At 32.5% G+C, this 18,450-nt stretch overlaps 1 protein-coding gene across 1 annotated transcript; it reads left to right on the top strand.

Annotated features, from left to right (window-relative positions):
* The first annotated feature begins 9,045 nt into the window (after positions 1 to 9,045).
* On the top strand, positions 9,046 to 16,849 carry LOC110098859 (probable cinnamyl alcohol dehydrogenase 6). The gene is made up of 6 exons (XM_020825800.2): positions 9,046 to 9,246; positions 9,359 to 9,472; positions 14,153 to 14,380; positions 15,046 to 15,334; positions 15,916 to 16,069; positions 16,532 to 16,849. Exons 1-6 carry the CDS (start codon positions 9,152 to 9,154, stop codon positions 16,738 to 16,740), a joined length of 1,089 nt encoding a protein of 362 aa, XP_020681459.1. The 5' UTR covers positions 9,046 to 9,151; the 3' UTR covers positions 16,741 to 16,849.
* Positions 16,850 to 18,450: the final 1,601 nt, after the last annotated feature.

The raw sequence follows: 18,450 nt of genomic DNA, 5'->3' as shown, positions 1-18,450 counted from the left end.
AGTGAAAAAGATATATGCTGATCTCTTACAGTTATATCATCTCTTTAAGAAACCAGTATGTTTTATATCATATAATTAGGCATGCAAGCATACTATTTTAATATTCCTAGTTATTCTTGCATTTCACCATCGAGACTATACATCACACTAGATTTTAACTACACATATGACCACTATGTACATTAAATAAAGAGATTGATCATTTATCTTTAGCACACAATAATTTTCATTAGTACTTAATATGTTCTTTATATCATCAATTTAAAACTAAAGAATTAGTAAAACATTGAAGAAAAGATAAGCAAACTTATTTTCATTTAAATCATAGAAGAATGAAAATATAAAAGAATAATATCACCAGGAAGGATCAATGTATCCCCTTTATACTCCTTCCTTAACGTATGGAGTTGTTTAAGAAAATACTAACTAAATATTCTAATGATTGTATCTAGTACTTCCCTAGTCTCTCTTAGATTTGACTCTAAGAGATATATAAAGAAGTACTATAAAAAGCATTAAAATTATACAAGTGAATGAACTCCCTTACAAACCTAACACAATAACTATTTATATGAAAACACAAAATATGCAACTAACACTACGACGTTTGAAAGATCTGTGCCACTACGCCCATGAAATGAACTAACGTCACTGCGCTATTGCTTTAGCTCTATTGCGGCGCTTGCTGATGTGGTTTAGTTACTTAGTGAACAATCACATAGTTTTGCTGACATAACGTGTCCTTTGGAAGTTACAACTGCTACGCAGCGGTGCTACTAACTTTCAAATGATGCAACATCGCAATAGAAATTTTGATGCTAAGGCCTGATAGATTGTGACACAGCGATGCTTGAATACAGTGAACATGGCCCTGCAAAGCTACCATTTTGATGCTGAGACGTTGTCCAACAAAGAAGTTAGCACCGCCAAGTTAATGTTGTATCACTCCAATAGTGCCTTTGATGGCATTGCGACGTTGATTTGTTCGACACCGCAACATTATAGGAGACTTAAAATATGCCCAACTTAATCCCCCACTTTAAATGAAATGATTAATTAATTAAAATAAAAACTCATAACTTTCACACTCTTACATGCTTTGTTGGTATTATCATATTAATTCTTTATTTTTTTTATCTATAAATACTAATTTTGCTTCTTATTATTATTATTATTATTATTTAATGACTTAAAATGTTGACCACCCTATAAAAAGGGGTTAGTTCCACCCTAGTAAAAGGAAGCAAAAGAGACTAAGGAAGCAAAAGAGAAGTTTACAATATAATACAATTTATAAGTAATTGAGGTGACTGTAATTTTTTTGTAAAGTTAATTGCAAAACTACTATTATGCTATAGATATTATAAATACTTTATTAAAAAAAGCTGAATAAAATTTTTCTTACAATCATGATAATCTAATAGATCATATTATAAAAAAAAAAACTTTTTAAAATAATAGCAAAAACCATGCCTTATAAACTCTATGCCAATTTTTTTTTTCTTTTTTTTTTTAAATTAAAAATCACCCGAAAGTAAAATGGGAATCCAACACTATCACTACCAAAAAATAAGCCCTTTCGCAGCGGTTTTTTGCACCGGTTTTAAAAACCGCTGCCAAAGCAGCTAATTGCATCACAAATTTGAATATTTTTGCAGCGGTTAAAACCGGTGCAAGTTGCACCGGTTAAAACCGCCGGCAAACTTACTTTTTTCACCGGTTATAACTGGTGCAATATTTTTACTCAATTGAACGAATCGGCCCAGCCCTAATTCACGGTCGGAAAAAAACCCTTCCTCCTCCGTGCTAGCGATTCCGAAAGAGTGCTCGATAGCCGTCGCAGCTCCTAAGGCGAATCCCGACCGGCGGCCTTTCGTGATCACGGTAAGTCTCTTCACCTTCTTCCTCTTCTTCTTCGCTTCTCATTCTTCTTCTCGTTTCTGCTTTTCATTTTTTTTTTTTTAATTTTGATTAGATTGAGGCCTTGCGAGTTCTTTTATTATGGATTTTATTTCTGGTTTTGATGGAAAATGTCACTTTATTCTTGCTCGCAGTAGGGTTTTGCCTTCTATCATGTCTCAGCATTTGTTCTGGTTGATTCATCTTTTCTCCAATATGTAGATCTCTCTCTCTCTCTCTCATCATATTTCATTTTCTATGGTTGCTTAAAAGATGACTTTGCAGTCTCCATCTCTTCCGATCAGAAAAAAAAAAACTGAACATGTGAAACTTTAATGTTCTATGGCTTATTCTGTGTGCGGTGCATGAATTTAATTTTGTTACTTAGAGTTCTCTTGTTTATTATGCTCCAAGTAAATATCTTTACACAACAATAACCATGCAAAATGTTCATAAAATTGCTATCGATACACACTCCAACTATCTAAGAAAAAAAAAAAGAATAAGAAACTTCATTAGGAGCGCAAAACAACTGATGATAAAAAAAAACTAAAAATAAGACAACTATTTTGTACTACAAAATAAAACCAAAGCTCATTTTCTTATTCACTTTTGATAAAATATTCCTACATTTTCTCCGAACACAATATATCCAAATCATCTGGAAGTTCTTTTCATCTGTAATCCAATTGCTTGCTGAAAAGACTTCAGAGAAGCTTCCATAATGGATTATTTACAAAGGAAGAAGACCCATATAAAGCATGAAACCATAAACAAAACAATATAAATATTGACGCCTACTCGAATTGACCATTTTCTGATTCCTTCTACTTTGTTCGTTCACACGCCTGTGTTCAAAATTCGCTTAGAACATCAAAAATTCCACACGGAGCTTTTGAGAACTTTAGCTAGCATGAAATATTTCATGCTAGCTTTATGGACAAAGCTTGTTCGGTTATTAAAATGCTGATTAGGAGTTAACCCAAAAAAGAGTCTCACCTAAAATTTAAAAGATAAAATCTTAATTTTTACTACACTTAGATTTATGGTCTATATAAAGTGTTTTGATTTGAACTATTTTTTTACTATTTTTTAAATTATTTTTTCAAGTATAAAAATTAAAAGTTGCAACGGTTAAACCAAACTAATTTTATTCTGATTGATTTTGTTATTGTACAAACTAGTTTTATGATCAAATTAGTTATTGTCCAAATTACAATCAACTTAATATATAAGTTGGTGATGTGCATTGTTTGGTATAAACAAAAAAGATTAAACCAAACTAATTTTATTATGATTGATTTTGTTTGGTTGTTAATATATTAGTTTAATTATTAGTTATAGTTTCAACTTTCTTTAGTTTTTGGTTATTAGTTAACATTATTACTTTTGTAAAACTAAAATTATATTATATTCATTTATTATGTATTATAGCACACTATAAAAAAATCAACCCCTATCGTATATTTCTTTGCGACGGTTTACTAATGGGTAATATTTTCTTCTCAGAAATTGCTGGGGGATTTATTTTCTTAGATTTGATGGATAAGAGCTGGATATCAAAGCCTAAATGGAGTAGTGACTATGTTAAAGGTGTTGAGAATTTTTTAGAGTTTGCAATTCCAAGTCAAAATTCGGTACAAAAAATTCTATGTCCATGTAAATTATGCATTAATAGATATTTTCATTATGTAAAAGATGTCAAGTTGCATTTACTCTCCAAAGGATTTTTTCTTGGATATGTTGTTTGGAATCGACATGGAGAGGAACATCCTTTTGTAGCTGAAGTTACAAGATCAGAAACATGTACTGATACTGGTAATGTTATTGAAGTGCAAACTCAAGTTGAGCAGCCAAGAACAAATGATGTAGAAGGATTATTAAGAGACACATTTTGCTCAGGGAATGCCAATGAAGATGGTGCAAATAATGTAAATAACATAGATCTGACAAATGATGATGCGATGAAATATAATGATTTATTGCTAGAAGCAGGAGCATAATTATACCCTGGCTGCAAGTCATTCACGAAATTATCCTTTATCCTACATTTATTTCGTCTGAAGTGCTTACACTCTTGGTCTGCAAGATCTTTTGATCAATTGATGGAGTTATTGATTGAAGCTTTCCCTGATGGTTCTTTGCTACCTAAGAATACATATGAAGTAAAGAAGATAATGAAAGTGTTCGATCAAATAGCAAGTCTACGAGAGGAGTTCACTACATTTCGTGATGAGATGCGACAAATTGTGCAACAGTTTCAAATGAATCAACCACCACATGGAGGATCTGAAATGGTATGAAAAAAATAATAATTTAATGTTAATTGTATATTTCTTGATTATTAATATCTCATTAATTTCATTTTATTTTCAGGGTGGCAATGACGATTCATCCAATGCATGATAGTCTTCTGCAAGCTTAAATGGGATTTCATTACCTCCATGTTATCTTGTTCTGCTTGTCTTAACATTTCTAGCTGACATAAAGGTTATGGTTATTATCATGTCTTTTTTTGCAAGTTTTTCTTTTGCAGTCTGTAATGTTTGAACTTTGGATTTCCACTCTTCCTAAAGCAAGTCAGCTGGAGACTTTAGTGACTTATATATGGATTGTGAATATTTTTGTGTTTCATCTTTCATCTGATGCTACGAATGTAAGTGATTTCATGAAGATATTTCTAGTTGTTATACAATTTTTTGTTTGTAAAGATCTGATTTTTTGGTAGTCCTAGCATTCGCAGAGTTCTGCGAGTATGTTGAAAGGTCATTTCCTTGGATTGATCACCCATCAAAATTTCCTAAAAAATGTGCAGTTTTCTGTGGCATTAAATCCTTTATTGTTATATATTTGTTTTCATTTTGTACATTAAGTTAGCTTATGCCCTTAGGTGTTTATAGCCTAAGTTGACTCCAACTATGTTGATTGCAATAGATGGCTTGGTGAATTAATAACTTGACTGGACAATTGCTACTCTTGTGTGGATGATTATTCTGTTTCAGCATTTGTAAACTGTATCTTTTGATGGAAGTAAATTACGGGTTTTAAGAAAAAAAAATTCTAGAACTTTGCGGCGGTTTTAACCGCTACAACAAAAAAATTCTGTAACTTTGCGGCGGATTTACCCGCTACAAAGTTAACAGAAACGTGGCGGTTAAACCCGCCACATTACTGTAAGCATTTATTTTTCAAACATTCGTTGCGGTTATAACCGCTTCAAAACTGGAATATTGTCGCGGTTTGAACCGCTGGTATTATCCGCATTCACTGTTCTACCCCGCCGGTCCTGAAACCGCTGCGGAATATCTTTGCAGCGCATTGAAATCACGGCGGACATCCAGCGGTTGTAAAACCGCTGCAAAGAAACATAGTGGCGGGTAAAACCGCCGGGAAAAGTCGAAAAATGTGCTGTGAAAGGCTAATTTTTTGGTAGTGTATTATGATAATAAAAAGTATTATGAGGTAAAATATGAACAATGCATGCTATCCTAAAAATCTCATTTAACTATATTATTTTGTATTGGATTTATCTTATAGTTATGGCATTTGAATTCCTATAATTTACAAAAAATTTAATAAAAGAATTTCATACTTGCATTATAAATACTATGAATTATTTATAAATTAAGAAAATTTAATTAATTCATAAAACATATTATACTTCAATTTATATCTCAAAATTAATTTTAATTTATTTATTAAATAATTATAATTTAAAAATATTCGCCACATATTCTCAAATATATTTATAAACTCATAATTATGATTTCTTCTCAAAAAATTAAAAAGTACAACAAAATATAAATTTTAAACTCCTTAATTTAACATTTTTTTTTAAATCATAAGTTATATAAATATTTTTAATTTTCTATAATATATATTGTTGCAGGCTAGAATATGCATGGCGATAGAGTTAGAATTTTTCGTCTCAGCGTTGTACGGATATTCAACACACAAAACAGAAGAGAAATAAAGCACCATGATTTTTACGTGGAAAATCCTATAAAGGGAAAAATCACGGGGCCACGCCTAATTGAATGAATTCACTAGTATTTGCTTGAGTTACAAGAAGGTGACTCGTCCTTAAAATTTAGAATGATCAGATTACAATAATTAACTCTTAGGTTGAAATTCAGTTGTAAACGGATATCAGAATGCTGACTTCAGAAAACTAGTGTCTGTCGGCTGTCAGACAGAGTTCTAGCGTTAATTACTTGGATGTCAGACAGAACTCCGACGTCAGTTGGAAGTCGAGCGGAATTAATTACAGCGTCACTTGAAAGTCGGACGAAACTCCAGTGTCTATTGAAAGTTGGATGAAACTCCAGCGCCACTTGGAGTTCGGACGGAATGCCGGCGTCACTTGAAGTTCGGACGGAACTCCAGCGTCACTTGAAAGAGAGGAGGAACTCCAGTAGTGGTTGAGGAGGAGCTTCTTCCTTCTCTTCCTTCTTTTCTTCTCTTCTCTTCTTGCTTGTGTCCCCTCTTAAGAGAAATAATGGGCTATTTATAATTTTTTAAGGATGGCATGACTAGTAAATAGGTGAAAGATCGGGGATAAATTGGGAGTGGTTTGAACTGACTGTTGATGTTGAATCCCTTGATCGTGGACCGTTTATCAGGCATTTGAAGGCTCTAATGACATCAGAATTTAACGATCTTGGGCTCGTTGTATTTGTCTCATCGAGCTATTCTATTCGACTATAAGAATGTCATATTTGGAAACTGTTTAGTAATCCAAATTATGGATTGAACCTTATGAATGTGCTTCAGGTATTTGATTTGAACTATTTTGGGCTCGGATTGAGTTGAATTTGGTGTAGTTGGGTTTGTATTTCCGAGACGCTAAGTTCAACTATAAGTTTGCTAGAATCGGAGTTCAGATGAGCCTAGATTTAATTTTAAAAGTTTCCAACTTGATTTTGCCTCAAGATTCGTGCCGATCATGATAATTTTTTTATGATGTATCAATATTATATAAATATTTTAAATTTATAAAAACTTGGCCTATGTGGGGGTGGGGGGGGGGAAGCTACTAACATTCAACGATTTTTTATTTTATTTATTTTATTTCTTTTCGTAAACAAAAAATCTTTTGAAAATTTGGCCTAATTTCTTGTAAGTTTCTAAGTAATCTTATTATTACAAGTCTGCCACTACGTCAAATTCAACGTAAAAATCTCCTCAAACAGAACGACGTAAAAGAGAAGACCAAAGAAAAATCTTAGCTTTGTCGTATTAATTTTTTTATTCGATTTAATTTCAGGTTAATAATTTCTTATGTGATTTAAATAAAAAAATGAGTAAGTTAAGACTTTAATAATATAAGTCAAAATTTTCTTATGATAAATATTTATATCACTACAAAATTTATTCTATTTTAAATAAATCAATTCAAATTATTTCAAAGGATTATTTTTGGGCAAAAGACTTTTTCATTGAAGGGAAAATATTTATGTTAGGTAAATATGAAATTTAATTTTTAGAATTTATTTGAAGATGTGTATATAATATAAATAATTTATATTGTATTAATCTCAAAATAATTTTAACATTTTAAAATTTTTGTCGATAAAAAATTTATAAGTTCATAATTCACATATATACTTCATCCACTGATCTATTAGTAGAGATGATCAAATTACCAAAGAATCAAAAGAATTCATATTTATTATTAATTTTTTTATAATTTATCATTTTATTATAATAATTATTTAAATCATTTTCATTTTTTAATCTTTCATAATAAATGAGACGACTCATAAGATGACTCGTGAGCCGAGTTGAACTAGCAGAATAAAGCTCGAGCTCAAGTTCGAACTCGATTAATTAATCAAATTCAAGCTCAAGTTCAAGCTAGAGATGACTCGAACTCCACTCGACTCATTTACTCGCTTACTCTCAACCAACAAATCAAAATAAACCGCGTAAATATAAATGTTAGAAAGGAACACGAAGTTCGCTAGATCTGAACGTAAACAATTATTTTATCTCTGAAATTGTGCACTGTAGCACTTGTCAGCTCAATTGAATGCTGAAAACATGCATTATAAACTCTATAATTTTATAATTTTTACAAATTTCAATATTTTTATGGATACTAATTACAATATTGAAATTTGTAATTAATATTTGTATTACCTCTTAATCAAAATGAATTAATAAATTATACAATATGACTGATTAATGTCAATTTTTTACCATAATTAATTCAAAAGTTTATTGTATAATTATTATTTTTTACAAATAATTATGTGCATAATACCTATCAAGTATTTTATTTTATTTTATATGAAACATCAAACGCTAAAAAAAAAAATTAAATTAATTTTTTAAATTTTAAACTATAATTATCTTTTTGAGTAACAAAGTAAAGTATTTTTTTTTATAATATTTCTAAAGAAATTGGGCAGAAGTTTTCACTGACGAGGGGTAGGTAGCCGTTAGGAATTCAAACTGGAGGCTTTTCTAGGAATGCTCAAATTAGGACTTCCTAAACAAATCTAAGCTGGTGGTAGGTTTCTTAATCTTACATTATTTTTAGTTAAAAAAATATAAAGATAAAGTCCTATCAGATTAAGAAAGTAACATCTCATCCATGCAATATATTTTTAGTAGATTTATTTTTCATTTGGAAAAGTTTGCTTAATGCTTTCTGATTATAATTTAAAAAAATTATGCATTAAAAATTGATTTAAAAATAGTGAAAAAGTTGTTTCAAATTAAACTTTAGGTTTTCTTTACGGCGATTTTTTTACTGTTTCTTAAAATATTTTTTTATATAAAAATTAAAACTTAATATATATTAAAATCAGCTAATTAGAATTAAAAAGTTGTGAGCATTTTTTATGAAAATATTTAAAATATAATATTAATTTTAAATAAAAATAACAAAATTAAAGTTAATTTATAAATAATAATAGAATATATTAAAGAATTGATATCATTATGATTATTTGATAAATTTTTTATGATTATTAACATGACAACGATAATATTAGAACTAATTTACAATAATTAAATTTTTTATTTTTTTCAATTTTAAATGATGAGTGGGAACAAACCCAAATCTCCCTGTTCGGTGTTATAGATAATGCAGCGGATTCTTTGTTCCTCCGCGTAGCTTATAATAACTCCAACTGAACCGCGGAACGAAACAGAGCAAGAGAGAGGGAGAAGAAGAAGAAGAAGAAGAGGGCGAGCTGAAGCAGAGCAAGAGAGAGAGAGAGCGAAGAAGAAGAAGGTTTTAAAGATGACAGAGACGACGCCAAATCACACACAGACTGTTAAAGGATGGGCAGCTCGCGACTCGTCGGGGAAGATAACTCCCTTTGTCTTCAAGAGAAGGTGTTCTTCTTTGCTTTGCCTTTCTAAGGATATATTGTACATTTTCATTTGATGATTGAATGATTCTGAGAAATGTTTGTTTTTTATGGTGAATAAAACAAAATCAAAACAGGAGAAACGGAGCAGAGGATGTAACCATAAAGATACTCTACTGTGGGATGTGCCACACTGATCTTCATAATGCTAGAAACGATTGGGGTCTCACCACCTACCCTGTTGTTCCAGGGTACTCTCTCTCTCTCTCTCTCTCTCTCTCTCTCTCTCTCTCTCTTTCTCTCTCTCTCTCTCTCTCTCTCTCTCTCATGCATCAAAGAGAACATGCAATAGATTCATATATGATAAAGATTGCATCAAAGTTTTCAGCTTTGAGTATATTAGAATCTCGCTTTCTTGCAAAACCTTCCTTTCCATGGCTATCACACCTTCCGCAGACCGCTTGCTTAAGATTTTTTCTCTTCATGTAAGTTTTGATTATGGAGTGGATGAGGTAGCATGCAATAAGACATTTTAGGGGCTTTTTGGTAGCACTGAGGATTTTATTTAAGTAGGATTTCATAAATCTTCTAAATCCTTATTTACGAAATTCTCAGGGAGCTAAATTTTGAAAACTGTTTACTAAAATTCATGATAAATTTTGTATAACTGTTTGGCTATAGAGCGTTAAATCTTGGAACTTGCAGACTCTTCATCCCTCTTGTGTCAATAGAGCGTTAAGTCCATCAAATCAGAGGATTTCGAAAATCTAGGATTTACCACGAAAAGGGTTAATTTTCTGCCTATCGTGGCTTTCATTTAACGTCCTATTTGATTTACATTTTAGGCTGTTTGGATGGATTTCACCCGAATCCGTCTCAAATCCAACCTAAATCTCGACATGTTAAGAGTATAATGTTGTATAAGAGTGGTAAAGTAGAAATATATATATGAATTTTGATTTTTTTTTATTTGAAGTAAAGTGAATATGAAATATTTATATTAGAAATTTCTGATTCTTCGAAAGAGTCATTTTTTATGAGTTCTAAATTAATAGAACATGAAGTGAACCCAATTAGGAGTGATTAGAATCAAATAATTGTTGTAATTAGTATTTTGAAGGATAATTACTTGATGAGTTAGGATTGAAAATCTATAAATCTCTACAATTGGGAAGCAAAATAAAGATGAATAATGAATGTTCTCTTTATCATGAATAACACAACAAACATGATAATTTTTACATGGGAAGCCTAGAGAAGGAAAAAATAACAATGCTCGGCTCTGATGAAATGTTTCATCATATAAATAAGTTATAAATGTTTGTTTTTTTCCCTTATTTAGAGAAGATGATATTATAAAGTATGTAACACAAGTTTGTAACTCTATAAATATGAATGATGTTAGAGATGCAGTAGTTGGATAGTGTTAGTAAGGTGATGTTGGTTAGATGAAAGTGATAGTTAGATAATGGTGGTCAGGATATGTTCATTTTATGATGGTAATTAAGAGATGGTAGTCAGATAATGACAATCGGTCAATGACGATTGAACAATGACAATTAGGAAATGATGGTCAAATAATTATGGTCTGACGATGACGGTTAGATAATGGCAGTTAGGCAAGGGTAGACAGACAATGACAGTTAAGCAACAATAGTCAGATGAAAATTAACATGCTATGATGGTGGTTGGTCATTAGCATCGAATGCCAAGTAAAATTCTAGAGTATCTTAGATCTCCAAGATCTCTCCCATTTCAAGTCTAAGTCCCCTTCAGAAGAAGAATGAGAGTCAATTTTTAATACTTGGAGAATGGTTGTTTTGATAAATTTTGCTAATATTCTATGACTATTCATCAAATAGCTCATATCAAATATTTTAATTATAAACTATTTATTCAACATTTAAGCACTTTAATGACGTCAGAATCAGGTGATCTTGAGCTAGTTGGATGATCTTATCGAGCCACTCGTTCTAACTATAAGTATGCAATAATCAGAGACTATTTTATCCTTAAATTAATGTTTCAAACTTAATTATCTTTCAAGTGCTTGATTTGAACTTATTTGGACTCAGATTTGATCACCTTTGTTGTTCTTAGATTTGTTTTATTACAATTTGATTATAAATTTATTGAAATTAGTCTTTCGATGATTCTAAATTTAATTCTAAAAGTTTTCTAATATTACATCAAGATTTATGTTGATAAATTGAATTTCCTGAAGCCAAATCAATCATTATCATCTTTGATGACATTTTTTACATAAACCCGACCCTTGTTGACCATGCTCATGCAACATCTACAAAGAGTTTTGAATTGCCTCCAATTCAACCAATTCCATCTTAAACAATCCAAGTGCACCTTCGCTCAACAAAGGGTGAAGATCATTTGCATCTGAATCGACTTCCAAGAAACAGTCTAAAAGATCAATCACTCATTGATTTAACCTAAGGGAGGTGTTCTAGTCGCTCCAAGTATCCAAGAACAGTCACTTGGAAACACTACATCTCATCAAATACATGGATATGCTCCACAAGCTGCCCTATGAATCAAGGATTAGGAACTACAGTTCATTTTCCCTCACTTCAATCTTGAGTAGGAGAGTCAATGTTTGACACAACCTGAAAAATCTGACTCGAATTCGACCCGAAAATTTTGGGTTAGGATCAACCCGTTTGTGAAATAGGTCGGATTCGGGTTCATCAAATCGACCCGTTTCAAAAATTGGATCGGGTTTGGGTTGACCTAAAAAAACCTAACAATGACTTGGATTTGCATGTTCCAATTACAATGACTTGAAAATCCCGCCATCCGCCTCTCCTGTGCCTGTTGTCCCGCGTGAAGGCCTCGTCATCCGCCTCTCCCGCTGTCCTGCGGCCTCGCCGACCGCCATCCCGCCAACGCCAATGACATTCCTTTCTCTACATTTTATTAAACCCTAGGTCGATGAAATTCCATTCCGCCGGCGTTGCCGTCCCAAAGGGTTATGGTCAACCCCGCAATCCCTCACATTGTTTTCCAGTCCTGCGGCTTCAACTATGTTTTTCCCTCACTGGCTTCAATGCTGGCGACATTCCTCCCATTCGCATGCTTCTTCGACCATAACTCGTGTCAGGTCGGGTCAACCTAGAAACCCAGCCGAGTCGGGTTCGGGTTGAACTTTTCGACCCATTTGTAAAAACGGGTCGTGTCAATAACATCGGATCAGTTCTGAATTCGACCCGCAATCCGATTTTGACATGAGAGCAAGTTTATTTTTTTTTGCAAGAGGAAGAAAAGTTATTGGAGCACCATAATAACTACGACAAGTATAAAGCTTTCAAGAAAAAATGTTGTTTAGATGTTCTAATCATAGTCATTGGTTCCCCTATAAATAGGTGCAATACATAAATAATTTATATTGCACTTATTAAAATTAGATCAAAGGGATTTAAAATCATCCTAATCAAAAATTTGATCAGAATATATTGACATATTGATTTTTTCTTTCAAAGGGTAAGAAATAAAACGGATAGGATTCTTGGAAAAGAAAGCTTAGTAAAAGAAAGTGTGTTGGTTTTTTAATTAGAGAGAACACATGCTGACATGTAGAGGCCTAGAAAATTTAAGTGGGTAGGCAAAAGTCAAAAGGTTTGCAGCACCCTTTATAATAAATGTTAAATAAATTAATATTCTCATATTATTTCACATCTTTATGCAAAAAATTTAATTAAGGTCCAATTAAAGAAAACATTATTTAAAAAAATAAGTCAAGTAAAAGTCAACAACCCATTTAATTTGCATAACCTTTTCTTTTTTTTGCTAATTGGCCCTCTTATTAATTTTTAATGGACTATGTGGACTTTCCTTTCACCCCCTCCTTTTCAAATTTTCCCTCTTCAGACTTTGCTTTTCAAAGTTTTTTATATTTTTAATTTTAGTGTCAAAATATAAAAGTTGTACAAAATAAAATAAATAAGAAGAAGCCAAGAAAAATTTATAGGACTCTTGGTTTAGCAAAAATAATTAAAAAGAAATCAGATAATAAATTTTAAATTAAGAAAATTAAATTCCTAAACAAAATATAGGAAAAAATCTTTTTTTTTAATTATTTAAAAAATATTAATTTCTACCGTACAAACCTACTCTCGACCCGGCCCTAGAGGATATATAGAAATTTTATTTTAACTCAAAGTCTAAGAGTCTGCTTAGGTTGTAGAGTTTTATGAATTTGATTATTAAGTTTTTTGGAGAAAGTAATTTAGCTATTCTAGTTGCAAGAAGCAGCTTTCAATCACATAAAATTTTGAAAAATAGTGAGAAAAGTAATAAAAAAACAGTTGCCAAATAAAATTATGATTGTTATCTAAAGAGTCAAGCAACTAACAAACTGTCTCAAACACGGCAAATTATTGTGTCTGGTGTCCGGATTCGTCCGGACACCAATAAAAATGCGACACGTCACTCAAAAATACCGGGTCCTAGTGCATCCGGGTGAGGTGGCGTGTCCGGATTGGATGTCCGCATGTCAGGTGACCGGACGCAGTAATTTGCCCTCAAACACACACTAATTAAATAAAGAAGATTATCATTCATTATAATGTTATGTTGTATTGTGATGTGTTATTATCATTATCATTATTTTTATTTTACTATGACACATTAGATTTCAAAATGAAATATCTAACAAATGCTAATGAGAAATCATCCAAAATCCATGACTTTGCATTCATTTATCATTTTATCTTCAACAAATTTGTATTATTATTTAGTCCTACATAATTTCAAAATTTATGGAACTATATTACATCCTTGTCTTCCACATCACAAACATAACATGAATTTTAGCCTCTGATAACTCCAGCATCAATATACATCATGTAATCATGCATCATGTATCATTTCTTAATGTCATATGCAACATAACATAATTATGATTGAATGATGTGTAGGCATGAGATCACTGGAGTCGTCATCAATGTGGGAAACAATGCGACTGAGTTCAAACTTGGCGACAAAGTAGGCGTTGGCTGCCTCGCAGCCTCTTGTTTGAAGTGTGAGATGTGCCAAGCCAATGAAGAGAACTACTGCGATGATATCCAGCTCACCTATGGCGGCATCTACTGGGATGGAAGCATCACATATGGTGGATATTCCACCATGATTGTCTCCCACAAACGGTACTAGTATTATACACATTATTTATTTACTTACAACAACAAAATCAAGCCTTTATCCCATTACGTGGGATCGACTACATGAATCCTTTTTCGCCATTGTGTCTTATTAAAAGTCAAATTCTTATTTATATCTAATAACGAAAGATCATTTTTAATATTTTCTATACAAGACTTTTTAGGTCTACCTCAACTTTCTTAACCGGGTCATCGGAAGGCCTTCGTTTAATGTGATTAAACCATTTAAGACAACTCTCTCTAATCTTATCTTCCACTGGAGCTACTCCAACTTTTTCACGTATATACTCATTTCGTATCTTATCTCTAAGGGTAAAGCCACTCATCCACCTAAGCATCTTCATCTCTGCCACACTTAACTTAATTAGTATCATGCTTTTCTTTTAACAGCCAATATTCGACACCATAAAACATTGCAGGTCTCACCACCATCCTATAGAATTTTCCCTTAAGTTTGAGGGGGATCGAACTTTTCTATCGCATAATAAGCCCGATGCATTCCTCCACTTATTAAACAAAAAATTCATCATGTATTCGTTTCATTTTTTAACAAATGAATTGAACAAGAGCTTTATAACGAGCAAAACACTTGTATTTGCAAACAAAGAAGCTTTTTCGACTGCCTTGATCCATTGCGTTGCCTTGAATAGGTTTGTGGTGAAGATGCCGGAGAACTTGCCATTGGATGCAGCAGCTCCACTGCTATGTGCGGGGATTACAATGTTCAGTCCCATGAAGCAAAATGGGATGCTGGACCAGCCTGGGAAGCGGCTTGGCATTGTCGGCCTCGGCGGCCTCGGCCATATCGGTGTCAAGCTTGGGAAGGCCTTTGGATTGCATGTCACAGTTATTAGTACTTCCTCATCCAAGGAAGATGAAGCAAGACGTCGTCTTGGCGCTGATGACTTCATCATTAGCACCAACATTGACCAAATGGAGGTGAGTTTGATTCTCCCTGATTAAGGCTTTGTTTGGGATGGCTTTCTTACTATTTTTTAAAGCAGCTTTTTAGTAGGGGTGTTAATTCGGGTCAACGAGTCGGGTTCGGGTAAAACCCGGAACTGATCCGGCACTATTCGGGTCAACCCGAACCTAGCCCATTTTTAAAAATAAGTCAAGTTTTCGGACCCGAACCTTATCCGATTCGGGTCTGGGTCAACTCGACCTGACACGAATGACCAAGGGTTGATCCAAAATTGCTAGTTTTCGGGTCAAAAATTGGGTAAAAAATGGGTTAATCTCGGGTTTTGGGATCAAATACGAGTTTTCGTGTCAATTTCGGGTTGCTCGTCAACCCGAACCATACCCGATTTTTTAAACGGGTTGATTTGTTGAACCTGAAACCGACCCTAACCTGGATTTTTTCGGGTTGGGTCAAAAATTGACACCCCTACTTTTTGGTATAAAATTTTTAATTTTTATACTAAAAAGCTGTTTTATGATACAGTAAGAAAGTCGTTCCAAATAAAGCATAAGTTGTAAGTAATTTTAGAGCTAATCCCATCTGTTTAACTTTTAAGGCTGCAAGAAAGAGCCTGGACTTCATCCTCGATACAGTGTCAGCTCAGCACCCACTTGGCCCTCTCCTGGAACTCCTCAAGGTTGGAGGAACACTGGTGCTCGTCGGTGTTGCAGAGAAACCCCTCCCTCTACCTTCCTTTCCGCTCTTATTTGGTAAGTTCTAAACTATGAAAATCACACAGATAATCATACACTACAGAAAATTTAACTATTACTGGCGGCTTTGACCGGTGGTCCTATAGCTGCCGGTAATACCGGCGGTTTGACCGCAGATATTAACCGGCGGTGTTTAATAAATTGTCGCCGGAATTAGCGGCGGTTTAATAATCGCGGGAGTGTGGCGCCTGTTTAATAACCAGCTATGATAGCTGGAAAATACCGGCCGTGTGATTATAACCGCCGGAAATAATGGACAACTAGAAATAGTTTCATACGCAATTTTTACCGGTGGTTTTCGAACTGTCGGAAAACCGCCTCCGGTAATTTACTAAACCTCCGGAAATCTTATTCTTACCGCCAAAAAAAATGCCGGTAATGCTTGAATTTCCTTTAGTGATAATTAGATCATTTATGATCAGCTAATTACTACGACATGTCATTGTTTTGATTACTTAGGGAGGAGGAAGGTGGTGGGGAGCTTGATAGGTGGAATGAAGGAGACGCAAGAGATGATGGATTTGTGTGGGAAGCACAACATTACTTGTGACATTGAGACTGTGAAGCCTGAAGGCATCAATGAGGCCATGGAAAGGCTTGCGAAGAACGATGTGCGCTATCGATTTGTCATAGATATTGCTTCCTCTTCAAGCAATGGAGTCCTTTAGTTCTGTATTGAGAGATGAATAATGAGAAGTGTTACATGGTTTGAATTCAACGTAAGAATTCTATATTACTATATATCATTGTGAGATAGAAATTACTATTGTTTTATTAGTGGGATTGATAAGTTTTTTAATTATTATTTGGAATTTTATGATAGATTATTCTAGAGAAATAATTTTAATTTGATGGTGTCATAAAAATCTCTAATATTATTGATAAAAACATTTATCTATAGTTTGAATTTACATTTTTGAGTCAGTAAGAGTTTAAGGAATCATTATGGCCTATGAGATTTTATCCAATATCTATTTTGCTCTTTTTTATAACTTTTAATATCTATTTAAGGAATTTATTAAAAATAATTCAATTTAAGGTAATATTAATTAAATTATATATATATATATATATATATAATATATATATCATAATATTAATATCTCAACTTATACCAAAACATATTCATGAAAAAATGTTGTTTTTAAATATTAATTTAGTATTTTTATTTTATTTAAAAACTTAAGTGTTATGTAAATAAACATTAAAATTTAAATGTAAAATATATAATAATTTGTAGTTATATGTAATCCCCATTTATTAATATTATTTGTAAAATCTACAAATTACATATTAAAACATCACATTTATAAACTATATTTTTCACTTTGCAATTAATATTACAAATACCTATTGCTAATCAATAAAAAATCGAATATAGTTTATTTGGTAAAATATTTTTATTTTTTAAGAATATCCAAGTGTAAAAGCATAATTACACAAATATAATTTTTACTAAGATTTTATTTGGGATAACTATTTTTCTACTTCTAAAACAATTTTTTATATATATATATAATATAATTTGATTATGTGATGATGATAGTAGTCCTTTGGGGTACAAGTAAGTCGAGCCAACTCATCAGTCAACCCAAGCTCAGCTCCCAAAAGCTCTAGCTCGAGTGTAAAGCTAGACAAGCTCATGAGCTCAAGCTCGTTTATTAAACAAATTTGAGTTTGAACATGACAATATGCAGCTCATGAGCTCCCAAGTTGGCTCTTAATGAGTAACTGCTAAGTTTTTTTACATATTTCACAAGAGCTCACGAGCTCATTTTCATTCCCATGAGCTGAGCTTGTGCTCAACTTGAGTTTGAGCTCGAGTTCAAGCTCGCAATTTTGCCAACGAGCCAAGCTCGAATTAGGCATGACTCCAAACTCGACTCAACTCAGTTACACTACTAACAATCATCAATGGGCTGCTGGCATGACTGACATCAACTGGTTGTGATAATAATTTTTAAATACTTATTTTGAGTGCTTTGGCAACAATATAATTTATTTTTAAAAATAAAGATAAATAACTAAAAAGCATAATAAATAAACTTTTTATTTTAAATATATCTTTTAAAAAAATAAAAGTGATCCCAATCAAAATTTTAATAAATTCAAAGGCTTTGATATCTTTAAAATTATTTGATGTGGCATCTGTAAAATCTAATAAAATCTGGGAAATGCTTTGGCAGTTTTATATGAATAAAATTAGCATAAAAACATTATTCTTCCTAAATCTCAACTAAATCCAAGTTGAATTGAAGGGTTTAGGTGGAAGTATAAAGAATATAAATCATAAAGGTCTTAAAACATATAATATTTACAAAGATCATAAGACTTTGAAGCTATTCAACCCTACTGAAACATGATCAGAGAGACAGAAG

Source organism: Dendrobium catenatum, unplaced genomic scaffold, assembly GCF_001605985.2.
Source record: "Dendrobium catenatum unplaced genomic scaffold, ASM160598v2 fragScaff_scaffold_1523, whole genome shotgun sequence".
Taxonomy (NCBI): domain Eukaryota; kingdom Viridiplantae; phylum Streptophyta; class Magnoliopsida; order Asparagales; family Orchidaceae; genus Dendrobium; species Dendrobium catenatum.
This window is presented reverse-complemented; position numbering and strand designations above follow the sequence as displayed.